The sequence below is a fragment of the Glycine soja genome, chromosome 18 (genome assembly GCF_004193775.1).
Source record: "Glycine soja cultivar W05 chromosome 18, ASM419377v2, whole genome shotgun sequence".
NCBI lineage: Eukaryota > Viridiplantae > Streptophyta > Magnoliopsida > Fabales > Fabaceae > Glycine > Glycine soja.
The window spans coordinates 3785792-3798679 of record NC_041019.1 but is presented as its reverse complement, the minus strand read 5'-3'; the positions used below and the strand labels follow the sequence as shown (position 1 = coordinate 3798679).

Below are 12888 nucleotides of genomic sequence, written 5' to 3'. Positions count from 1 at the left end.
TTACAACTTCTTATGTAATAATTTAATTATATATAAAATAAAATTTTCTTAAATATTATTATTTATTATAAATCCTCTTCTGATGTAGTCTTCTAGATCGATCCATTTAGTAAATGACTTAGAGTTCCAAATATAGATTTAAACTACCGAAATCAAAGATGAAAGGTAAATAGGTTAACAGATTACAGGTCAAATTATTTAGTTATTATTTCAATTGTACGAATATGTATAATTTATAGATTGATTCGCTAGAATTATTAGGTTAAAGAATTACGAGTCAAATAAGTTATTAATTGAGTCGTATGAATGAATTCGTGTAATGGAAATAAAAATGTGTAATTTATACTTAAAAAATATAATAAATAATGAAAAAAAAAGGTTATACAATCACCATATAAAAAGTTTTATACAGATATTTTGTCATAATTTATTATATATAATAAATTTATTAATTGTTAAAATAATTATTTTAAAGTAATTCAAACAATCACTAAAAAAATATTTCTAATAATCATAATTTATCGAAATTCTCACAAATCCGTCAAAAAAATAATCATAGAAAATTTTAACTGACAGATTTTTATTGTTTGTCAAAGATTCTCGATGGAAATATCCATCGAAAATATTTCATCTGAAATGTTATTAGTCATATTAGTTATATAAACATCAAATTAAAATAGTTATCTCAACGTGATAAGGTTGTGTTCAAATGGGAAGAAAAAGAGAAAAAAAAATTCAAAATTTTATATAGATCTCATATCTTTTTCTTTTTATTTTAATTTAAACATTTCTTTTTAATTTTCTTCTATTTATTTTTCTTGAGGAAAACCAAACTGCCCCTAAAAGACTAAAAGAAGACTCACATGATTTGACGAGAAATCCGCGTGGAGGAAAGAAGAAAAAAACCCATCATGGGTGTCTCATAATATGTTAACTTGATATGAGAGAAAGAGAGTACGTGACAAAATGTACTTCAAAATAAAATTAGAATTTAATTTAAATACACAATTAGTATAAAGTTATTTGATACTAGTATGTAGTAAAATTATCAATTCTATCGAAAAAAAAGTAAAATTATCAATTTTATAATAATTAAATATTTTATAGATTATATATAAGGCAGTTTTTAATTAGTTGACTGTAATTTTTTTATTAATATATAAAACTAAATTCGTAAAATCAAATAAATTTGATAGTAAATTATACATAATAAATTATAAATATTTTTCTTGATGGTAGTAAATATCATGTTCATTCCAAACTAAGCATATGTTTGTATTTTCAAATGGACTTGCCGTGGTGGAAAGTCCAATGTTACTTTATTACATATGCATCAAAGGTGTTTCTTTTGAAAATATAGGTTGAGAATGTCGTTATGGCAATCTAAACATACTCCAAATCACTTAAAATGTGTTAAGAAACTATTAATCCTTTCTTAATTATGATTTTTTTTATGAAAGCTATTTTAATATTTTGTATAACATTTTCTTTTTAAGAAAAGCTATCATCATATTTGGGTAAATAGAAAAAAATATTATAATCTTTATTTTTTTAACTTCAAAATTTTACACACAAAAAAATTATGAAAAATAAATATTAAAAATCAATTTTAACGTGTATGTATTTTACAATAATATTCAATGTTATTAAATACAATATTATATTTTTTTTATTCAAGAAGAAGAAGAAACTAGCACACACTTGATGCATATTAAAATCGTAAATTATCCATATAATGAAATATTTTAAATTTACATTTTTTTTTCTAAATAGTTAAGATAGTTATGATATTCAAAATAAATAAAAAACTACTATTAAACAATGATTTTGAATTAAACAATGAGGAAAAAATAATAGTTTTATTAGGAAAACATATCAAATTAATTTAAAATACTTGAGTTGAGTAAAACACAGCAAAGAAAAACAGCACTAGTAAAATATTAAGTTTTATAACACTGGAAAACAAAATATTTTAAAGAGAAATCACAGTATAATTACCTTTTAGATAAGATAAAATAAACTACATCTGAATAAACCTTTGGAACAATATCCATAATTCACACGAATGACCTTATACCCTACATTTGATTTGTCGTCTCGTGATTGGATTTAATCACATTTTTCACACTACACCTACTTATCCTATTTAAATATCTAGCCACAAAAATCCTCTCTATGTTGCATTCCATCCACCATTCCTAAGCTCACTCTTTCTAAGTTTCTTCTATCATCTCTCCACCATGGTTCTCTCCAAAACCGCCTCCGAATCCGACGTCTCTGTCCACTCAACCTTCGCTTCTCGCTATGTCAGAACTTCGCTTCCCAGGTATGCATGGGATTTATATAATTAATCTTCATACTATATATTTTTATCTATTGATGTTGTCTTGTTCTTGTCAGTTTATTAATCAATTAAGGCATTGTTGGAAAATTAAGAGATTTACATTAACGCGTCAATGTAAAGTAGGTGATAAATAATTAGATAAATAAACTTGAAATTAGAAAAAAAAACTCAAATCTCACATCGACTAGAAATAGTGGCAAAGCATATAAGGTGAGGACAACTCTAACTCTATGAGTTAGCTTTTAAGATTGAGTTAGATCCAGATTTTTTCTTGACATCAGAATCAATCTCAAGTTAATGGATTAATTATTTTTTATCTATAAATATTAATCTGTTAAAATATTAATTTTTGTTGAAAGGGATCAAACACTTAACTTTTGTTTTTGTTTTTCTTTCTCCCACCATATATCTCCTGTGTGAAGGGTTATATTTATCTTATGGATGAGTAAGTATTTGATTGGATATTGATAGGTTCAAGATGGCGGAGGAGTCGATACCGAAGGAGGCAGCATACCAGATCATAAACGACGAGTTGATGTTGGATGGGAACCCAAGGTTGAATTTGGCATCATTTGTGACGACTTGGATGGAGCCAGAGTGTGATAAACTCATCATGGCTGCCATTAATAAGAACTATGTTGACATGGACGAGTACCCTGTCACCACTGAGCTACAGGTAACTAACCCTACCAATATCAATATATCGATACTATCTTCCTTCTTCATCTTCTCTTTCTCTTTTTTTTATTTTATTTTTCCTTCTTGGAATGTTGCCTTACAGTAGTAAGAAATAAAAGGAAGATTAAAATATAAATTCCTATCCAAATTAAGAAATTGTCGGGTCTGATTTAGTGGGGTGGTTAAGTTTCGTATGACGTTTGTAAGAAAATATCAATCCAAGTAATTTGTTTTCATCTAACTTTTCTTCTCAACTTTTGAAAATTATTTCTTTTTAACTTTATTCTAATAAAAAAAATGAAAAGGTGTTTGCTGTGCAGATTTAGTTGGTTATTCTAAAATAGCAAAAATAAACAAGCAATTTTAAAAGTTGAAGAAAAAAAATTAACAAATAATATTTTAATACATTTATAATATTTGTTAGGCATGTACACGTGGTATTAATTATTAATCTTTTTCATCAATAATTCTCTAAAAAGAGTTGCTGGCTTTAGGAAAATAGATTTTCATCTAACATACATCATAATCAGTTTATTTTATATATTAAAACACACATTTTAATAAAGTGTTTGTGGTGCAGATTTGATTATTCTAAAACAGAAAATAAATAAGCAATTTTAAAAGTTGATGAAGAAATTAACAAATAATATTTTAATACATTTATAATTTGTTATGCATGTACACATGATATTGACTATTATTTTTTTCATCAATAACTCTAATTTAAAAGAGTTCCTGACTTCAGGAAAATAGATCTTGATGTAACATACATCATAATCAGTTTATTTTATATATTGAAACACACATTTTAATATAAAATAATAAATTATAATAATTTAAATATAAAATTTAATTTATTTAACAAAATAAAGTTAATTATATTAAGATTAATTTTGCTTAACTTCAAAACCAAAATTTACATCTACCATTCTTCTGTGGACTTATTCAAAGTATCAAACCATTTCGTCTAAGCATTTACAAATGTTAGTACCAGTCTTTTTCTGGCCCTCTCTTGACTGATTTTCCGAATGCCGTAGCTCTTAGTTAATTAGGGTTTCCCTCCTCCATCATATGCAACAATCACGCATTATTAACGATGGCAATGGGTCTGAACCCGTGGGACCTGTCCTGGCTCATCCCGATTTTGAGGGAGAAAATTTAAATTGATCAAGATTGGATTCAGATTTTCTGTGATAGTTAAAGTTGGATTTAAGATCGAGAATAAGATTATTAATACTCAATTCGAATCCGTTCTCAAATCTATCTCGTTAATAATTAATTTACAAAAATATCATTACATATATATCACACACTAAAACATTAAACTTAGATTTTATGTTATCATATATAATTTAAAAATTATATTTTTTATTTTATAAAAAATTATATTTTTTTATAAAATTTTATAAATATATCGAAAATGAGACTGGCAGAATAAACCCGACCGCGTGGAGGACAGAGATCCACATCCTGATTGGGTTTTAGGAGTGGGGCGAGAAAATAAAGAGTCATGCCTGTTATCATCCCTGTCATGCCTACTTTCAAACTTCAAGTTGCATAATAATATGTCATTGTCTTCCTTTAATAAATGTGTACATTTACTATTAGTAAAAAAAAAAAAACTGATTTCCAAATCTGAGTAAGTATATCAATTTTTGTTTACACGCGGTTAGTTTTGTTTTTTATTAATTCAAATCAAGCAAGTCAGCTAAATTTCTTAATATGATAAAAATAATTTTATCCAATCATAATTCACGGTTAATTAATATGACTTTCAAAGAAATTATCATAATTTTTTCTCTTCTATATATTTGAAGTATGCAATAATAAATTTACAGTGTAATGTATTTGTAAATTCCAGTATTCTGTCTAAGAGATGTATCATTCTTTTTGTTGACAAGGAGAAATTCATTATTGTACACTAATATATACAAAACTCGTGGGCCTTAATTTCCTTAGAACCCTGATACTTCTTTTTAATGATTTGTCGTAAGTTGTAACAATATTCAATTGGAACCTATCCATCTGGTTTGGTACGGCCTTCTATGGTTATTCGTTTCCTTTTGTATTTGTCGCCTATCCTGATTAATGTCTTCTTCTTTTTTAAATAAATCTTAACTGATAATAAAAGAATATACTATTAAAAATATGTTTGATAAAACTTGTCAACAAAATATAAAAAACTATAATCATCTACTATCTATTTACACTTTCATATTATTTGCATTATTTTCTCCTTTTAATCTTTTCATTAGAATATTATATCCATCACTTAATTTTCTCTTAATCTTTTCTTACTTTGTTTTCCGTAATTCCATCCAACTCCATTTTGAAGTGGACATAATTATTACTCAGAGTAATGATTGTGCCTTCACGTCTGGTTACTGAAAATGTAATAACGATGATTATCCTGGGAAAGGGGATGAGAAGCACATGAGATCCAATGCTTCGTACGTAAAATTCTTAAAAGAGAAAAGATATTAACTTCTTAAATAAATCTTAACATCCTCAGATTAATTCTAAACTTTCCAGTAAGAATATTCACATAAAAAAATCTAGACAATTCCTTCAGCTTAAAACAATTGATTTGCGAATTTATTTAGATTATAGTACTTACACTAAAAAGATTTTTGTATTATTACTATTTAATAATAAATATTTTAAAAGTTACATTTGACCATGTACAAATTATATTATTTAAAATTAAGTCATAATTAAAACAATGCTGATATTTAAATATAATTTTCAAATAATTATTAACAAAGTCATAATTTCAATGATAGATTTACAATGATAATATTTTCCAAATTTATTTATTTCTGCTTTCGCGCGGCTTCGGATCGTTAGATTTTATAGCATGTGCCTCAATGCGGGTCTGTTACTGACATATCCACATCGATCAAATTATGTGTTTTATGTTGGAATTTTGTGAATACTTATTCTTTCGTTTTCAAGTAAATTTTATCTTAACTATTTTTCAATTGAATTTTGAAGTATAAAGTTTATTAATGCCTACTTTTTTTTTTATCTTTTAATGTTTTCATTAAGTAAAATAGAAAATGAAGATAATAATAACACTTAATAAAAAAATTTTACTGCTAAACATATAAATCAATTGATGCATAATTGTTCCAGTTTAATTATAAATTTCAAATTCTACCTCAAATATAATTGGCTATAAAGGATACCTCATACCTCTGGTCTATAAAAAAGAATTTATTTAAAAAAAGAATACTTAATATAACTCTTTAGTTCTACAGAAAACTTTAATTAAATGACTACTATTTTAAAATAAAAAGTGTATCTATTTAGATACATTATTGTACTGGTTAATAACAAGAAGAAAAAGAGAGAGAAATATTAATAATAAAGATAATTTAAAATATATAAATTTAAAATATATTTACTTATGTTGATTAAATTAATCATATTTTTAATTATGATGAAATAAGTAACTAAATATTATAATTAAGAATAAAGGGAGAAACATTAAAATAGATTTTATTTAATTAATTGAATAAAATGCGTGAATTATTATAAATTTTTATTTATTTACTTTTGATTTTTATGAATAAAAAAAACTAACACTTAATCAACCTATAACGAATGCAAAAGGGGGTCAATAACTTTTGGATCTATTACAAGAATAAAATATTACTACTTGCATGCTTGTTTATTTAAAATGAAGGATTAATTAAGTTTTTATTTCTTAATTTTTTTTAAAATTCAATTTTTAGTTGTTAAATAAAAGTGTGATTGATAAAGTCTTTTAATATTTTTGAAATTTAAATTTTAGTTCCTAAACAAAGTTTGACAGATAAAGACTTCTAAACTTTTTTCAGTAATGATTTTAGACTTTAAACTTTTGAGAAATTTGATTTTTAGTTCCTAAAAAATCTTATTAAATAAATAAAAATAATGAGTTCAAATTTTTGTTTAGAGACTAAAATTAAAATTTTTAAAAGTTTGGAAATCTTAACCTGTTAAACAAAAATTTAAAGACTAAAATCTTTAATGAAAAAAAATTAAAAGATCTTAACCGGTTAAATTTTTGTTTAAAAAATAAAAATATAAAAAAATAGGAATTAAAAACTTGATTAACCCCGTAATAAAAGCAAGTTACATGAATACCTAATAGCATGCCTAGCTTTTTTGTTTCCCAGTAACATATCATTTGCTAACAATAATATGTCCATCTGAGTTGTCATAATGAAAAGGCAGTGCGTAACTTTGAATATATATTGGCTAAAATAAGAGAATTTTTTGTATTTTAATTATTATACATTAATTTTAAAGCATAAGGGAAATAGAAAGAAGCATGTAATAAAGTGAAAAATGTAATAAGGTGCATATATAAGTGCTTTGTAATAAGGGAAGAGGACAACCATAATCGATGTCCAGAAAACAAATTAATAATGCACGTATTACTCAATAACTAATAAGGAAAGATCTATCAAAAACTAAAAAACTAATGAGGAAAGAGGACAACCATAATCGATGGCTAGAAAAAGTACCTTGGAGGACCAGAAACCATGTAAATAAAGAAGAACCACAAAGGCACATAGTACTGTGGAACCACAAAACAAAACATTCAGTAAATTCAATGGTTTTCTTTAAAGAGAACCGCAGTGGACCCAAATAAGTATAATGGGTCATTTTTCTATGTCAGCACCAAAAGAGACTAATAGAAGTCTTCAGAAAACTCATGGAAGTCTTCCTCTTCAAAAGCTCCTGAACATTATTTTTGTCTTTCCATTCAAACCTATATTTTTAATGAGACCATCAAATAAAGGTATTAATTCACAATTTATTAATTAAATTGTAGTTAAAATCAGATCAATTTGACAATAATTATATATATAGTACTTTGTAATATATCAAATTGAAAATTTGTATAAAATTTTAGAAAATAAAATTAAGTAAAATTTAAATTAATCCTGTAATAATATTATAAGATAAATACTTATAATATATATAATTAACTAATATGATCATTTATTTAAAATTATTTTTAGGATTAAAAATAATCAAAACTGTCTTCTTTTATATTGACTTTGGCTAACTTTTTTTTTCTCAACCAATTTCTTGGATTATTTGGACTAGTGCTTCAACCAATTAAACCAGCCGATCCAATCGAATTTTGAAAACTGTGAGTCTGTGATGCAGACAAATACTCTTTTCAAAGATTTTTTTGATAAATTTGTCTTAGTCCTTTTTATAATGCTTCCTATAAATTTTATATTTTATGATTTTTTCTTTTTTAACAAATGTCCTTAATTACTCGATAACTTTGTCCTGATTAATAAACAATAAATACCGTAAATTAATTTCTTAGACTCTCTCATAACAATGGGAGAAGATTATTATAGATACAATTATCTCTTTTATTTACTTTGCCTCTTCCTATACAATTTAAAAGTCATTATTTAATTAAAATACATTTTAAGTAAAAAGAGTTCTAGAAATTATGCATCAACAATTTTTAAAGTAATTTAAAAATTTATGTAAATTATCGATGGATTTAATATTATTGATTAAATTAATTGAGTTTCTTATTTTTTGGTGAAGTAAATAAAAGAGTTTTATGTACATATGACGAGAGGGAATATCTTATTCCAAAAAACTTTTGAGGAGATACAAATGGGTAAGCAAGGGATGGGTTGGGAAAGGTTTATTCTTGTCCCCATGCGACACAAAAAATTTGTAGGATCATTTTTTTTAAATTCAAACTCGGGTTGACTAAGACCCCAAATAATGAAATAAAATGACTCGGGTTGTAAGATTATTTAATAATATTTACATGCATATCCTCATATTGATATATTGAGAAAGACTTTTCTGCTGATATTTGATATATCATAACAATGTTCATTATTCAGTCATATTTTCTTGGAAAGGTATTGACGTACTATTAATTTCTTAATTACTTGTATTGTATGCATGCAGAATCGATGTGTTAACATGATAGCTCATCTTTTCAATGCACCACTAGAAGAGACTGAGGCAGCAGTTGGTGTTGGCACGGTTGGCTCATCAGAGGCCATTATGTTGGCTGGATTGGCATTCAAAAGAAAGTGGCAAAACAGAAGGAAACAAGAGGGAAAGCCTTATGACAAACCCAACATTGTCACTGGAGCCAACGTTCAGGTATATACACTTCAAAACACTTTTTTTTAATTTTTCAAGAGCATTGTATATTGAGTAGTATGAAATTAATCAGAGTTTTAATTGATTGCGTGTTTGTGAAGGTTTGCTGGGAGAAATTTGCAAGGTACTTTGAGGTGGAGTTAAAGGAGGTGAAGCTCCGTGATGATTATTATGTAATGGACCCTGAAAAGGCCGTGGAATTGGTGGATGAGAACACTATTTGTGTTGCTGCTATCCTTGGTTCCACACTAAATGGAGAGTTTGAAGATGTCAAACGCTTAAATGATCTCCTAATTGAAAAGAACAAAATAACTGGGTGTGCCTCTTTCTTTCTTTCTTTCCTCTCCCTCTACTAAATGTTCCTTACTTTTATACACCATCCATGCTTTGATTGAATATCTTCATTTAAATATTCTATAGTAGTATTATACCCCGTTTTCATGGCATTATTAACCAATGCTCTTACAACATTGGTTAAGAAACTAGTGGAAAAAATTATTTATCATCTAAATCATAGATGAGTATAAAAAAGATCATGAACAAGTATAGTCAAGAATTTGGTTTGAGAGGAACAAATTTTTTTTTTTAATAATTTTACATATATAGAAAATATTGAGCACAAAAACATTACTATCTAGCTAATTTGATGATTTATATAAATATAAGAAACAAATAAATACATTTTTTTCTTGTTATTATAAAAAATAAAGACTCATTTTTGAATATATTAATTATACGTTTATATAAGAAACAAACAAATATGATGACAAGTTTATTAAATTATTAGAAATTTAAGTTAGGCAGAAAAAATTATTTAGTAATTTTATTAAATATAACTACTACTTAAACTATTGAATTATATAGGTATTTTTAGAATAAAACTTAAATTTATAACATTTTTAATTAAAATTAACTAACTTAACTATTTTTAATGTTCTTTATTTATTAGTTATTTAGTTTTCTCGCTCTCTCTCTCTATATATATATATATATTACTAGAAGTAGTACAGGAGAAAAAAGATAAATTAGGTGTATAGAATAATTTTAAATAATTATATATGAACACTTTAATGTTACAAATATTTCATTAATGTCTATAATTTCTCTCTTTTCTTCATTTTTCTCCCTAAGTGTCAATTAATATGATGATTTTCACATATCATTTGTTAAAAAAAATGTAAAATTATAGAAAGGCCATAATATTTTTTTTATAATATATTAAATACATTTTTGAAAAATTTAGGGGAAACCATGGCCCCTCTATCTCCCCCTTCCTCCGCCACTTGGCTGTGTAATTTTCCGCTTTTCAATTAAAATATTTCTATTTTAAGTTTTTTAACCAATATGGTTGGGACCCTGATTAGCATTAGTCTTATTTCTAAAATTTAATTACCTAATTCATCACTAATGATTAAAAAAGAGATTAGTTTAATTAAGAACAATAAATTTATCCTAAGAAGATTAGTATGTGGATATTAAATGAAGATTTAGAATTATTTTGAAATTCCAGAGCTTATGAATTGTTTGGTAGGTGGGACACTCCTATTCATGTTGATGCAGCCAGCGGTGGGTTCATAGCCCCATTTATTTACCCAGAGCTTGAGTGGGACTTCCGGTTACAACTAGTGAAGAGCATCAATGTTAGTGGGCACAAGTATGGTTTGGTCTATGCTGGAATCGGTTGGGTTATCTGGAGAAGCAAGCAGGACTTGCCTGAGGAACTCATCTTTCACATCAACTATCTTGGGGCTGATCAACCCACCTTCACCCTTAACTTCTCCAAAGGTAACACATATTTTAATTCCTCAGTTTTTGTCTACTACTAAAAACAACCCCTATTTACTTACACTTTCTATCAAACACCTTCATTGGTTTATGCACGAGTATGTACTCATTGTTTCACAAAATATCAAATGCATGCAGGTTCTAGCCAAGTCATTGCTCAATACTACCAACTAATTCGCCTTGGTTTTGAGGTAATAAGATCAACCAAGAGACCCAATTATAATTGCAGCCGTGTTACTCTAACTACTTTAAATATTGAATATAGTACTTTCTAATATTTTTTTAACACGTTGTTTATTATTAGAAGAGATTCATTGAGAGACCCAAAATGACATGAGTCATACTTCTTATTTAAGGAATCTTGCTTATAATTTTGTGAATCCTAGTATTTTGATTGAAATGCGCTTATAGTGTAAAATTACATTTTTATTTAGTCACAAGTTTATATATATAATAAGTTTATTAATAATTACAATATCTTTAAAGTTATTTTAAAGATGATTTTTAATTAATAGAAAATATAAGACTTTATACACTAACAAGACATACAAAATAAACTCTTATTATATCTCTATCACTGGTAAAGAATATGCAAGAAACAGTGTATTATTAGAAAGTACATAAAATTACTGTATCATTTAATCATAAATCAGTCACATTTGATAACTTTTATAAAAGCAACTTTCAAAAATTATTTTTGAGGATAATTTCTGATTTATGGATAATGTAAAACTTTTTACAATAAAAGTGTATGAAAAATAAACTCCTACAACGATAAAAAAAAATGTGCAAGGAGTGTATTATTAGAGACTCTGTTGCATTTCTCATCATATATATAAGTAAAAATAATTTCATATTAATTAAAAAAAGTAATTAACATAATTTACTTTTACTAATCTTTAAGTAAAAAAAATAAGTTATTTTTAAAATGTCTTTCATTATAACTTTATATCATGAATAAAAAAGTCATTGAAAATAGGATTAGAATTAAATGAAAAATATTTTAAAAATAATAACATTAAATAAGATAAAATTAGTTAAATAAGATAAAATTATTTATATACATTTAAGTGATATATAAAATCATTTTTTTACTTTTATATATATATATATATAGATATGAGTCAAGAGAGAGTATCATTTGAAGGAAGATTGACATAGCTTGATGATGTGATTTCTTTACATAAAATGTGATTGCAGGGATATAGAAACGTGATGGAAAACTGCAGGGACAACATGCTGGTGCTGAAAGAGGGACTCGAGAAAACAGGGCGATTTTCAATTGTGTCCAAAGACAATGGTGTGCCTTTGGTGGCTTTCACACTGAAAGACCACACCCACTTTGACGAATTCCAAATCTCAGACTTTTTAAGGCGCTTTGGGTGGATAGTGCCAGCATACACCATGCCCCCAGATGCTCAACATGTCACAGTGCTTCGTGTTGTCATCAGGGAGGACTTCTCAAGGACCCTCGCGGAGCGTCTCGTGTCCGATGTGGAGAAGGTGCTGCATGAGCTTGATTCACTTCCTGCAAGGGTCATCAGCAGCACCACTGTGACACTCAGTGCAGAAGAAAATGGCAAGGTAGTGGTTGCTAAGAAGAATCCTATGGAGACTCAGAGGGAAATCACTGCCATTTGGAAGAAGTTTGTGTTGGAGAGGAAGAAGAACAATGACAAGATGAATGGTGTTTGTTAGTGTTAGCTTCAAGGGGGTGTTGTGCCTATGCCTCTGCCTTATTGTACTTCTTTATTATATATATAATTTGGGCAGTAAGTACTTTTGATTGAGTCAAGCTATTTATCTGTTTCAGTTGTTTATTGATGAGAGGCAAATATTAAATTGTGTTTTCGTTTGTACAAGTATGATTCACTGTATTTTGACTATTTTCTCTGAATCATGAATTATATTTATCTCCCCTATGATATGTTCAA

General features: G+C 26.7%; 1 protein-coding gene across 1 annotated transcript; it reads left to right on the top strand.

Moving 5' to 3' along the window:
- Positions 1-2170: 2170 nt before the first annotated feature.
- On the top strand, positions 2171-12888 carry LOC114395982 (glutamate decarboxylase 4-like). The gene is made up of 7 exons (XM_028357862.1): positions 2171-2326; positions 2816-3020; positions 8969-9169; positions 9271-9485; positions 10701-10954; positions 11093-11145; positions 12155-12888. Exons 1-7 carry the CDS (start codon positions 2241-2243, stop codon positions 12650-12652), a joined length of 1512 nt encoding a protein of 503 aa, XP_028213663.1. The 5' UTR covers positions 2171-2240; the 3' UTR covers positions 12653-12888.

Bases quoted from the DNA above. Each gene is read 5' to 3' on its own strand.
- LOC114395982 (XM_028357862.1), top strand. From the start codon at position 2,241: ATGGTTCTCTCCAAAACCGCCTCCGAATCCGACGTCTCTGTCCACTCA. The intron at 9,486-10,700 runs GTGTGCCTCTTT...ATTGTTTGGTAG, and splicing joins GAAAAGAACAAAATAACTGG to GTGGGACACTCCTATTCATG. The intron at 10,955-11,092 runs GTAACACATATT...AAATGCATGCAG, and splicing joins CACCCTTAACTTCTCCAAAG to GTTCTAGCCAAGTCATTGCT.